We start from the raw sequence: 14193 nt of genomic DNA, 5'->3' as shown, positions 1-14193 counted from the left end.
AGAATCTTACATATCTAGATTGCTGGAATTTAACTTGATTTTTAAGAACCAGACCTAAGAAGATTGATAGACTATTTTACCGGAGTTTAAGAGTCAGATATTCCTAGATTGTCAGAATTTAACTGGATTTTAAGAGCTTATAGACTAGACACAGCCAGTGTAGGATTTGAGTGTGGCGTTTCGGTGACTACACTGTCACCTTCATCAGACAAATGGCCAGTAATATACTTTGGTATATCACAACCAGTGTAGGATTTGAGTGTGATGTTTCGGTGACTACACTGTCACCTTCATCAGACAAATGACCAGTAATATACTTTGGTATATCACAACCAGTGTAGAATTTGAGCGTGACGTTTCGGTGACTACACTGTCACCACCAGCAGACAAATGACCAGTAATAGACTTTGGTATATCACAACCAGTGTAGGATTTGAGCGTGACGTTTCGGTAATTACACTGTCACCTTCATCAGACAAATTACCAGTGATATACTTAGGTCTATCATAACCAGTGTAGGATTTGGGTGTGACGTTAGGGTGACAAAACTGTCACCTTCATCAGACAAATGACTATGATGTTATGTTTGTGAGTTATGGTAAATTATATACATGTAGGGACAACCAGTGTAGGATTTGAGTGTGGCGTTTCGGTGACTACACTGTCACTTTCATCAGACAAATGGCCAGTAATAGACTTTGGTCTATCATAACCAGTGTATGATTTGAGCGTGACGTTTCGGTGACTACATTGTCACCTTCATCAGACAAATGACCCTTGCAGCATGCAGTGATGTACATCCTGGTGTCACGTGAATTGGCTCGCTGAGTTATTGCCATGGAATGATAACGTAATCTATTTGTACTATTTACATTTTATTTACAGTTCAATAATCTTAATTATTAAAAGTACAATATATAAAACTGTTAGTGTACAAAACACGGGACTTGCATCTAAACCACCTGAATGATCTCTCAAAACAAACACAATCACACCGCGCCTCGACTTATTCCCCTTTCAGGTGAGAACGAGATGAGTAGGACGAGTATTTGTAGCGTTTCTGATAGTCCTATTTCTAAGACATGATCTGACATTTCGGGGGACTAGATGAAATTAAAGGAACGTCAAAGAGTGTCATTTTTACCGAATTTTGATAAAACCCCAAAAATGTCTGACAATGTACTATACACAGTTGGGTAGGTCCAACCAAACAAACATAGGCTGTAGGAAATTCTCCGGTCCCTGTACAACTGGTGATCAGGTATACTCAGACATGTTTACCAGTCCCTGTTACAGCGCGTGCGGGTTTAGGATAATCCCAATTCGCAGACAAAATAAAATGTCCGTTTACAGATGCGGTCATACCATTTCTTCACTTTTGTACTGACTACAACACATAGATTAGATGACCGTCCGTTAGGTTGACCCACTCCCCATTGTGTGGCCTTCTCCTCCACAACTTCACCGTCAGTAACCCATTTCCAGTTTCTGTCTGACCATCTGAGGCCTATCCAAAATGGAGCACCTGAATACAGACAACAGTTACTCATATTAAACGTTTTCTTTTCCCTGTGTGTTTTTCCTAGATGATTTTCCGAAATAAGATTAATTCAATTCTTTATTTGTCTTGAGATTAGGGATCATACAATCAAATAAAATATCATTGAAGTCAGCTCGGGTAGAGCAATGCACTGGAATATGACATTATAACATGTATATATATATATATATAAGTTAAATAAAAAATATGGATCAAACTCCTAGTTACTAAAAGCCATCAGAGTAGAACGTGGTAAAGATGCGCGGTATAAAACTTGCCCAGAATACTTAATTCTTTAACTTTAATAGTTGAAAATAAATTTATTAACTTATAGACAGAAGGATTAACCATATGAGATGTGTAAATCGTGATAAATGAACGGGGGATTTATTTATTTAAAAATGATGATGGAAGATGGAAATGTTTACGTCAGCTAGGCCTAGAATACGTAATTCTAAACCTCTTCGGGTCTTGTTGCAATGCGAGTTATTTTTAGAAAAAAAAAGAGAGAGATAGGATTTTGCACATTGAATATCCCAATTAATTATCCCCCTAAAATGCAACTTGTTAACCAATAGTTTTGCAAGGGGGCAAAGACAGCAAGACCAATTTTGGCTACCTTCCTGCTTGTCAATGAGGGACCACAATATGGACTAAATGTACTCATCTCCAGTCCATACCCACAAAATATCCAACGCCACGTCCAAGTCTCCGACATGACTCCACTTACCATGAAAATGAGGGGACACACTGAGAAAATAAATGAGTTCCGAGGTCGGTACCGTCACGAGGTTCGCCCCGACTGACTGACACTTCTCCTAAAGAGGGAAAGTTTGATTTTGAAATTACAAAGGTGTTGATAAAAAAGATAATATTTCAATTACTATGAAAGAGAAGTAAATTAGTTTTTCTTGCATACTTAACGATATTTTTCTCGAAACTTGGATATCAAGAGCTCTCAGGACAGCTAAATTTTATTTTAATGTTAAACTTGATGTCAGTCTCCAGTTTCAATTTACCGACGGTGTATACCTGAGCCTCTATATATCCAAGTCATAATTTACCGACGGTGTAGACCCGAGCCTCTGTATATCCAAGTTATAATTTACCGACGGTGTATACCTGAGCCTCTATATATCCAAGTCATAATTTACCGACGGTGTAGACCCGAGCCTCTGTATATCCAAGTTATAATTTACCGACGGTGTATACCTGAGCCTCTATCCAAGTCATAATTTACCGACGGTGTATACCTGAGCCCCTAACCAAGTCATAATTTACCGACGGTGTATACCTGAGCCTCTATCTAAGTTATAATTTACCGACGGTGTATACCTGAGCCTCTATATATCTAAGTTATAATTTACCGACGGTGTATACCTGAGCCTCTATATATCTAAGTCATAATTTACCGACAGTGTATACCTGAGCCTCTATCTAAGTCATAATTTACCGACGGTGTATACCTGAGCCCCTAACCAAGTCATAATTTACCGACGGTGTATACCTGAGCCTCTATCCATGTTATAATTTACCGACGGTGTATACCTGAGCCTCTATCTAAGTTATAATTTACCGACGGTGTATACCTGAGCCTCTATCCAAGTTATAATTTACCGACGGTGTATACCTGAGCCCCTATCCAAGTTATAATTTACCGACAGTGTATACCTAAGCCTCTATCTAAGTTATAATTTACCGACGGTGTATACCTGAGCCTCTATCCAGGTCATAATTTACCGACGGTGTATACCTGAGCCTCTATCCAGGTCATAATTTACCGACGGTGTATACCTGGGACACTATCCAAGTTATAATTTACCGACGGCGTATACCTGAGCCTCTATCTAAGTTATAATTTACCGACGGTGTATACCTGAGCCTCTATCCAAGGTATAATTTACCGACGGTGTATACCTGGGACACTATCCAAGTTATAATTTACCGACGGTGTATACCTGAGCCTCTATCTAAGTTATAATTTACCGACGGTGTATACCTGAGCCTCTATCCAAGGTATAATTTACCGACGGTGTATACCTGGGACACTATCCAAGTTATAATTTACCGACGGTGTATACCTGAGCCTCTATCCAAGTTATAATTTACCGAATGTATACCTGAGCCTCTATATATCCAAGTTATAATTTACCGACGGTGTATACCTGAGCCTCTATCTAAGTTATAATTTACCGACGGTGTATACCTGAGCCTCTATCTAAGTTATAATTTACCGACGGTGTATACCTGAGCCTCTATCCAAGTTATAATTTACCGACTGTGTATACCTGAGCCTCTATCCAAGTTATAATTTACCGACGGTGTATACCTGAGCCTCTATCCAAGTTATAATTTACCGACGGTGTATACCTGAGCCTCTATCTTAGTTATAATTTACCGACGGTGTATACCTGAGCCTCTATCTAAGTAATAATTTACCGACGGTGTATACCTGAGCCTCTATCCATGTCACATTCTCCTGGCCAAAGTAATAACATTGATCCTCAAACACATCCACAACTGGGTTCGATTCAAGACTTCCTGAAAAAGATCCTGCAGTCATTTAAGACGGAAAATAATTGTATAAAATACATACAATATATCAGCACCTTCTAGATATCTTTATTCATAGTTATCATGTTATAAATATTGACCGTGTTTTATATTTTTGTACATTTATTTCGCACAAATGCAATTGTATTGTACATGTATTGTTTTGAAATGTATTACAATTGTATTGTTTTGTAATGTATTACAATTGTATTGTTTTGTAATGTATTACAATTGTATTGTTTTGTAATGTATCACAATTGTATTGTATTGTAATGTGTTTCAATTGTATTGTTTTGTAATGTATCACAATTGTATTGTTTTGTAATGTATCACAATTGTATTGTTTTGTAATGCATCACAATTGTATTGTTTTGTAATGTATCACAATTGTATTGTTTTGTAATGTATCACAATTGTATTGTTTTGTAATGTATCACAATTGTATTGTTTTGTAATGTATTACAATTGTATTGTATTGTAATGTATCACAATTGTATTGTTTTGTAATGTATCACAATTGTATTGCATTGTAATGTATCACAATTGTATTGTTTTGTAATGTATCACAATTGTATTGTTTTGTAATGTATCACAATTGTATTGTTTTGTAATGTATCACAATTGTATTGTTTTGTAATGTATTACAATTGTATTGTACGGTTGTAATGTACGGTATCACAATTGTATTGTTTTGTAATGTATCACAATTGTATTGTTTTGTAATGTATCACAATTGTATTGTATTGTAATATATCACAATTGTATTGTATTGCAATGTATCACAATTGTATTGTTTTGTAATGTATCACAATTGTATTGTTTTGTAATGTATCACAATTGTATTGTATTGTAATATATCACAATTGTATTGTTTTGTAATGTATCACAATTGTCTTGTTTTGTAATGTATCACAATTGTATTGTATTGTAATATATCACAATTGTATTGTTTTGTAATGTATCACAATTGTATTGTTTTGTAATGTATCACAACTGTATTGTATTGTAATGTATCACAATTGTATTGTTTTGTAATGTATCACAATTGTATTGTTTTGTAATGTATTACAATTGTATTGTATTGTAATGTATTACAATTGTATTGTTTTGTAATGTATTACAATTGTATTGTTTTGTAATGTATTACAATTGTATTGTATTGTAATGTATCACAATTGTATTGTTTTGTAATGTATTACAATTGTATTGCATTGTAATGTATTACAATTGTATTGTTTTGTAATGTATCACAATTGTATTGTTTTTGTTATGTATTACAATTGTATTGTATTGTAATGTATCACAATTGTATTGTTTTGTAATGTATTACAATTGTATTGTTTTGTAATGTATTACAATTGTATTGTTTTGTAATGTATCACAATTGTATTGTTTTGTAATGAATTACAATTGTATTGTATTGTAATGTATTACAATTGTATTGTATTGTAATGATTACAATTGTATTGTTTTGTAATTTATTACAATTGTATTGTTTTGTAATGTATCACAATTGTATTGTTTTGTAATGTATCACAATTGTATTGTTTTGTAATGCATTACAATTGTATTGTTTTGTATCATAGTATCAATCGATAACGATCCTCAAGTTTGTTACACACGGCACATTATATTATATAAATTAGCTGCCTTCATTGTAATGCTTTTAAAGTGTATGTGAAGTAAAGCATTTACTCAAGAATGGAGTAAAGCGAAATCACACTCGGAAAAAAGTTTAATATTTATATCTATTTATGATGGAGTCAGTACCCTGTTGGTACTACAAAGGCTAAAAGAAGAGGTCTGCTTTTTTGTCAAGTCGTTACAAAATGAACTGTTTGAAATCATGATCCAGATGGCGATGAAGCGTGGGTCACATGAATGATTTGCGGAGTTCGAGTGTCACATTAGAGAAGCTCGAGTCACATTAGAGGAGCTCGAGAGTCACATTAGAGGAGCTCGAGAGTCACATTAGAGGAGCTCGAGAGTCACATTAGAGGAGCTCGAGTCACATTAGAGGAGCTCGAGTCACATTAGAGGAGCTCGAGAGTCATATTTGAGGAGCTTGAGAGTCACATTTGAGGAGCTTGAGAGTCACATTTGAGGAGCTCGAGAGTCACATTAGAGGAGCTCGAGAGTCACATTAGAGGAGTTCGAGTCACATTTGAGGAGCTTGAGAGTCACATTTGAGGAGCTCGAGAGTCACATTAGAGGAGCTTGAGAGTCACATTAGAGGAGCTCGAGTCACATTAGAGGAGCTCGAGTCACATTTGAGGAGCTCGAGAGTCACATTAGAGGAGCTCGAGAGTCACATTAGAGGAGCTCGAGTCACATTTGAGGAGCTTGAGAGTCAATTAGAGGAGCTCGTGTCACATTAGAGGAGCTCGAGAGTCACATTAGAGGAGCTCGAGAGTCACATTTGAGGAGCTCGAGAGTCACATTAGAGGAGCTCGAGTCACATTTGAGGAGCTCGAGTCACATTTGAGGAGCTCGAGTCACATTTGATATGTTCGAGACACATTTGAGAAGCTCGAGAGTCACATTTGAGGAGCTCGAGACACATTAGAGGAGTTCGAGTCACATTTGAGGAGTTCGAGTCACATTTGAGGAGCTCGAGTCACATTTGAGGAGTTCGAGTCACATTTGAGGAGCTCGAGAGTCACATTAGAGGAGCTCGAGAGTCACATTAGAGGAGCTCGAGAGTCACATTAGAGGAGCTCGAGTCACATTAGAGGAGCTCGAGAGTCATATTTGAGGAGCTTGAGAGTCACATTTGAGGAGCTTGAGAGTCACATTTGAGGAGCTCGAGAGTCACATTAGAGGAGCTCGAGAGTCACATTAGAGGAGTTCGAGTCACATTTGAGGAGCTTGAGAGTCACATTTGAGGAGCTCGAGAGTCACATTAAAGGAGCTTGAGAGTCACATTAGAGGAGCTCGAGTCACATTAGAGGAGCTCGAGTCACATTTGAGGAGCTCGAGAGTCACATTAGAGGAGCTCGAGAGTCACATTAGAGGAGCTCGAGTCACATTTGAGGAGCTTGAGAGTCAATTAGAGGAGCTCGTGTCACATTAGAGGAGCTCGAGAGTCACATTAGAGGAGCTCGAGAGTCACATTTGAGGAGCTCGAGAGTCACATTAGAGGAGCTCGAGTCACATTTGAGGAGCTCGAGTCACATTTGAGGAGCTCGAGTCACATTTGATATGTTCGAGACACATTTGAGAAGCTCGAGAGTCACATTAGAGGAGCTCGAGTCACATTTGAGGAGCTCGAGACACATTTGAGAAGCTCGAGAGTCACATTTGAGGAGCTCGAGACACATTAGAGGAGTTCGAGTCACATTTGAGGAGTTCGAGAGTCACATTAGAGGAGCTCGAGTCACATTTGAGGAGCTCGAGTCACATTTGAGGAGTTCGAGTCACATTTGAGGAGTTCGAGAGTCACATTTGAGGAGCTCGAGTGTCACATTAGAGGAGCTCGAGAGTCACATTAGAGGAGCTCGAGAGTCACATTTGAGGAGCTCGAGACACATTAGAGGAGTTCGAGTCACATTTGAGGAGTTCGAGAGTCACATTAGAGGAGCTCGAGTCACATTTGAGGAGCTCGAGTCACATTTGAGGAGTTCGAGAGTCACATTTGAGGAGCTCGAGTGTCACATTAGAGGAGCTCGAGAGTCACATTAGAGGAGCTCGAGTCACATTAGAGGAGCTCGAGAGTCACATTTGAGGAGCTCGAGACACATTAGAGGAGTTCGAGTCACATTTGAGGAGCTCGAGTCACATTAGAGGAGCTCGAGTCACATTTGAGGAGCTCGAGTCACATTTGAGGAGCTCGAGTCACATTTGAGGAGCCCGAGTCACATTTGAGGAGCTCGAGTCACATTAGAGGAGCTCGAGTCATATTAGAGGAGCTCGAGTCACATTAGAGGAGCTCGAGTGTCACATTAGAGGAGCTCGAGAGTCACATTAGAGGAGCTTGAGTCACATTAGAGGAGCTCGAGAGTCACATTAGAGGAGCTCGAGAGTCACATTAGAGGAGCTCGAGTCTCATTAGAGGAGCTCGAGTCACATTAGAGGAGCTCGAGTCACATTTGAGGAGCTCGAGTCACATTAGAGGAGCTCGAGTCACATTTGAGGAGCTCGAGTCACATTTGAGGAGCTCGAGTCACATTTGAGGAGCTCGAGTCACATTTGAGAAGCTTGAGAGTCACATTTGAGGAGCTCGAGAGTCACATTTGAGGAGTTCGAGAGTCACATTTGAGGAGCTCGAGAGTCACATTTGAGGAGCTCGAGTCACATTTGAGAAGCTTGAGAGTCACATTTGAGGAGCTCGAGTCACATTTGAGGAGCTCGAGAGTCACATTTGAGGAGCTCGAGTCACATTTGAGGAGTTCGAGAGTCATATTAGAGGAGCTCGAGAGTCACATTAGAGGAGCTCGAGAGTCACATTAGAGGAGCTCGAGTCTCATTAGAGGAGCTCGAGTCACATTAGAGGAGCTCGAGTCACATTTGAGGAGCTCGAGTCACATTAGAGGAGCTCGAGTCACATTTGAGGAGCTCGAGTCACATTTGAGGAGCTCGAGTCACATTTGAGGAGCTCGAGTCACATTTGAGAAGCTTGAGAGTCACATTTGAGGAGCTCGAGAGTCACATTTGAGGAGTTCGAGAGTCACATTTGAGGAGCTCGAGAGTCACATTTGAGGAGCTCGAGTCACATTTGAGAAGCTTGAGAGTCACATTTGAGGAGCTCGAGTCACATTTGAGGAGCTCGAGAGTCACATTTGAGGAGCTCGAGTCACATTTGAGGAGTTCGAGAGTCATATTAGAGGAGCTCGAGAGTCACATTTGAGGAGCTCGAGACACATTAGAGGAGCTCGAGTCACATTAGAGGAGCTCGAGAGTCACATTAGAGGAGCTCGAGAGTCACATTAGAGGAGCTCGAGAGTCACATTAGAGGAGCTCGAGAGTCACATTAGAGGAGCTCGAGTCACATTTGAGGAGCTTGAGAGTCACATTAGAGGAGCTCGAGTCACATTTGAGGAGCTCGAGTCACATTAGAGGAGCTCGAGAGTCACATTTGAGGAGCTTGAGAGTCACATTAGAGGAGCTCGAGTCACATTTGAGGAGCTCGAGTCACATTAGAGGAGCTCGAGAGTCACATTTGAGGAGCTCGAGTCACATTTGAGGAGCTCGAGTCACATTCGAGGAGCTCGAGTCACATTTGAGGAGCGAGAGACACATTCGAGGAACTCGAGAGTCACATTTGAGGAGCTCGAGTCACATTAGAGGAGCTCGAGAGTCACATTTGAGGAGCTCGAGTCACATTTGAGGAGCTCGAGTCACATTCGAGGAGCTCGAGTCACATTTGAGGAGCGAGAGACACATTCGAGGAACTCGAGAGTCACATTTGAGGAGCTCGAGAGTCATATTAGAGGAGCTCGAGTCACATTAGAGGAGCTCGAGAGTCACATTTGAGGAGCTCGAGAGTCACATTTGTGGAGCTCGAGTCACATTTGATATGTTCGAGTCACATTTGAGGAGCTCGAGTCACATTTGAGGAGCTCGAGTCACATTTGAGGAGCTCGAGTCACATTTGAGGAGCTCGAGTCACATTAGAGGAGCTCGAGAGTCACATTAGAGGAGCTCGAGAGTCACATTAGAGGAGCTCGAGTCACATTTGAGGAGCTCGAGTCACATTTGAGGAGCTCGAGTCACATTTGAGGAGCTCGAGTCACATTAGAGGAGCTCGAGAGTCACATTTGAGGAGCTCGAGAGTCACATTAGAGGAGCTCGAGAGTCACATTTGAGGAGCTCGAGTCACATTTGAGGAGCTCGAGTCACATTTGAGGAGCTCGAGTCACATTTGATATGTTCGAGTCACATTTGAGGAACTCGAGTCACATTTGAGAAGTTCGAGTCACATTAGAGGAACTCGAGAGTCATTTGAGGAGCTCGAGTCACATTTGAGAAGTTCGAGAGTCACACTACTGTGGAATTCGAAAGTAACATTCAAGTTGTTGGTGAGTAACACTCGATGAGTTCCAAGTTGAGCAACAACGTGAGAATTCAAGACTACGACGCTAACAAGACAACTAGTTAATACAGAAATGAAACTCACTCTACCAATTATATATTTTTCATTCAATATTCAGCTGTAGTAGCCTTCATAACTCATTGGGCATTTGCTTCACAGCAATAAATACCCGTGTTACCATGGTAACGTCAGTATTCTGCTAATGTTATCGCATAGAGTAATATGTTTGAAAAACGTATGTATTTATTATACTGAGGAAAATTTAAACTTAGAACAGTGGGCCATTTCCAGCATATTTCTAACGAATCTAGTCATTCTGTTATTTTCTACAAAATAAAATGGCACACTCGCCGTTAACTGTTATAATGAATCGCTTTTGATAAAATATGGAGACTCAGGGATCGTCATGTCATTTTTGAAATTATTGGGTATGGTGACCAATTATTTGACAAAATGTTATTGTTTTGACATGAAGTTGATTTCAAATTTGTTATGTTATTTTATCTTTAAATTTGAAAACATTTTTTCAAACAAACAAAAATAAAATGTATTTAATCACCAAACAAAGCAGTACACTCCCTCCTCCGTTGTGACAGAAGTAGTTTCTCTATCGCCACAATACGTGTAGTCAGGTTCTGGATCTTTGACGAAAGGATGCCCGGTTTGTAGTCAGTGGAACAGGTCTGCATTACAAATGACCTAAACAGTCACAGAAAAGAAGTGGAAGTACAACAACCCATTACTTCAATCAAATGAATGATTATAAATCTGTCATCGTCTTGAAGGAAGAGAAAACACTACGTTATGATCCCTTTAACTATCTGTGAAGTCTTCGATATGACAAGACCATCGTGTACAACGCCTACCCGGAGGTTGCTCAAGTGTGAACACCGGGACTCCAAGTTTAAGTGTGAGATTGAGGCCTAGTACGAAAATGTTTCCGTATTGCTCCGAAATGAATTTTGTTTCACTTTTCATGTAGCGCACGGACCCCATCCTATGTTTTGAGATTGTTTCACGCTCGTAATACTGCATGGTTAATTCAAACACTTCGACATTGTTTCGCCGAGCAAGTAAATTCTGACACTCAGAATTGAAATGCGTATTTTTCTGATAGCAAAATAATTTCAATTTTCATTTCAAATAGCTATTTGCGTCAATCGACTGTATAATTTTAAATTATGCTTGTTTATGTTGGACATTTCATTTGAACACTGAGGGTTTGACGGCTGTGGACACCGAGGGTTCGACGGCGGTGGACACCGAGGGTCGACGGCTGTGGACACCGAGGGGTGGACGGCTGTGGACACCGAGGGGTGGACGGCTGTGGACACCGAGGGGTGGACGGCTGTGGACACCGGGGGCTCGACAGCTGTGGACACTGAGGGCTTGACGGCTGTGAACACCGAGGGTTCAACAGCTGTGGACACCGAGGGGTCAACGGCTGTGGACACCGAGGGGTCGACGGCTGTGGACACCGAGGGGCTCTAAATTTACAGTTGTGATAGATCACCTTAAGACCTTTCCATCCCTGAAGAGATCCAATCAAATCTGATTGAGAAGATTTTGAAAGTTTCTGTCACTTCGACCAAAATATGGGATTTACATCTAGGCCATGATCTCAGATAGGCTATGCCAATGTTTTCTTAATTTTTCTCTTCAACTCCGTCATTTCAACAGTCGTTTTATTGCTGTGACCTTGAACGATGTTGGTCAATGTCAACTATTTAATAACTATTGCAACCAGCAACTCATGCTGTAAGTGTGCAAATTATCAAGTGTATATGTGTCATAGGTGTCAAACGAAAGAAAATACATTTTAATTTTAATTTTTGAACAATTTTGAATTTTGACGGGAAACATTCTTCAAAGTGTAATATCTGCATCATTCTTGCACACACTTTCATAACAGCAAGTTTTGTTTTCTTTTTAATGTGACCCAAATAAACCGTCTTGATTTTTTTTTTTTTATTATTTCATCATAATCTTAAATTTTAAACTAAGTTCAAAAATAAGCAAAACATCTGAATTTTTGTCAGAAAAAAAATTTCTGCCAATTTTTACCTGATGAATATGAAACTTGCACATTCTGTTCTTTCATGTTCTTTCATGTTCTTTCATGAGTAATGGAAACTCTGGTAACATGACATTGAGATAAAGTTAACACTGGCCAAATTCTAATCAATGTTCAATGAAAATGAAACAAATTATGCTAAAATATGTTTCCCATATAAACTATAGTGAAGGGGGATGTGACACGCGGGTCCATGAAATTTTACAATTTTGATCAAGCACTTTAAGAACAGTCCATCCATGAAGAGTATATTAGACTGCCTTATCTAAGTCTTGCGAAAAAGAGTTTTGAAATGACAGTGCACAAAGCAAAGAGTGACAGTGTGATAAGCAAAAAGTGACATCACGCATAGCAAATTTAGTGACAATGCGCCAAGCCAAGAACGATAGTGGCCAAGCGAGGAGTGACAGTGCGCCAAGCGAGGAATGACAGTGCGCCAAACGAGGAGTGACAGTGCGCCAAGCGAGGAGTGACAGTGCTCCAAACGAGGAGTGACAGTGCGCCAAGCGAGGAGTGACAGTGCGCCAAGCGAGGAGTGACAGTGCGCCAAACGAGGAATGACAGTGCGCCAAACGAGGAATGACAGTGCGCCAAGCGAGGAGTGACAGTGGGCCAAACGAGGAATGATATTGCACCAAGCGAGGAATGACAGTGCGCCAAACGAGGAGTGACAGCGCCCCAAGTGAAAAGTAACATCGCGCATAGCAAATTGACAGTTTGCCAAGCGTAGAGTGGCAGTTTGCTAAGTGTAGAGTGGCAGCTTGCCAAGTGTAGAGTGGCAGTATCTCGTGCGCCAAAATTACACCGCCATAGTGACAAATTCTAATCGCGCACTGTCGCGTAATTTTGTCGCACGGGTGCTTTCATTTTGTCACTAGACGCCTTAATATTGTAGTTCTTAATGCGTGCTCTGTTGCTCTTTCCTTGGCGGACAGTGTCCCATGGCCTGAATAAGTCACCATTATGATAAGATGCTATTCAAGTAAATAAATAACGGTTACACATGTACATATAGTTAAAATAGCGGTTACCTAATATCCGACAAAATTCTCTGTTCCATGCGAGCTTCATGAACCCTCGCTTGGCGATCAGGTGGTAGAGGCTGTCCGCTTGATATACAGGTATTGTATAACTGAGAGAAAACCAGAATCAAGCCAAAAGATGGATGGAACATCTTGACAAGTCGCCTTTGTTCTCACTAAAGATAAACAACTAAATGACCTGCCGTAGAAGTCACATTTTGTACATCCAGTTATTTATTAGTATGACTCAAACAGGATGTTGGTGAATGTACAAGGAAAAAGTTAATCTTGTTAGGAGTGCGTACTTCTAACATGACAGTATCTTAAAAGGCGTCTGTCCGCACTTACCTCCCTTTCCGAAATCTGTCTTGAAAATCATCTATTTCAAGTGTTTGTGTCACATTGTACATATGTGTATTATCATATTTGTAATATGCTTAAGATTAAGTATGTACTTTAGCTTACATCCCGGATACATAACTCATAGCATTATGATGAATTCAAGCATGGGCATGTCAAGTACCAGAAACGCCAATCTAGCATGTCTCTAAGTATGCTTTTTTACTACTAAGTAAAACGACTGATACTTATCACTGTTGTTGTTGGTCCGAATGGACGTCCGTCAGGGGTATATAAATGACTATAGTCAATTCTTTATTAATCTTGAGAATTACATCTCATCGACATAATATAATTACAAGAATACAAAAATAGTACAAGTCAGCTCGGGTAGAGCAATGCACATATGACATTATAGCATGCACATGTTTATATATATAATATATGTGTGTGTGACTCAATAAGGAAATGAATAGTATGGATCAAACTCCTAGTTACTAGAAGCCATCAGAGTAGAACGTGGTAAAGATGCGTGGTATAAAACTTGCCCAGATTACTTAATTCTTTAACTTTACTAGTTGATAGAAAATTTATTAATTTATAGACAGAGGGATTAACCCGATAATGAGGCTTT

The 14193-nt window shown here is 39.9% G+C and overlaps 1 protein-coding gene across 1 annotated transcript; it reads right to left on the bottom strand.

Annotated features, from left to right (window-relative positions):
• Positions 1-862: 862 nt before the first annotated feature.
• Positions 863-13468, bottom strand: LOC117343115 (lithostathine-1-alpha-like). Its single transcript, XM_033905429.1, has 5 exons — positions 13230-13468; positions 10684-10823; positions 3993-4081; positions 2271-2358; positions 863-1525 (listed from the first exon to the last, which is right to left on the bottom strand). Exons 1-5 carry the CDS (start codon positions 13370-13372, stop codon positions 1308-1310), a joined length of 678 nt encoding a protein of 225 aa, XP_033761320.1. The 5' UTR covers positions 13373-13468; the 3' UTR covers positions 863-1307.
• Between the last annotated feature and the right edge of the window lie 725 nt (positions 13469-14193).

Source organism: Pecten maximus, chromosome 15, assembly GCF_902652985.1.
Source record: "Pecten maximus chromosome 15, xPecMax1.1, whole genome shotgun sequence".
In the NCBI taxonomy this organism is placed as follows: Eukaryota; Metazoa; Mollusca; class Bivalvia; order Pectinida; family Pectinidae; genus Pecten; species Pecten maximus.
This window is presented reverse-complemented; position numbering and strand designations above follow the sequence as displayed.

Excerpts from the sequence above, each read along its gene's own strand:
- LOC117343115 (XM_033905429.1), bottom strand. The coding sequence starts at position 13,372 with ATGTTCCATCCATCTTTTGGCTTGATTCTGGTTTTCTCTCAGTTATAC. Across the intron at positions 10,824-13,229 it reads AGAATTTTGTCGGATATTAG|GTCATTTGTAATGCAGACCT; the intron begins GTAACCGCTATT and ends GTGACTGTTTAG. Across the intron at positions 2,359-3,992 it reads TGACATGGATAGAGGCTCAG|GAGAAGTGTCAGTCAGTCGG; the intron begins GTATACACCGTC and ends TTCCCTCTTTAG.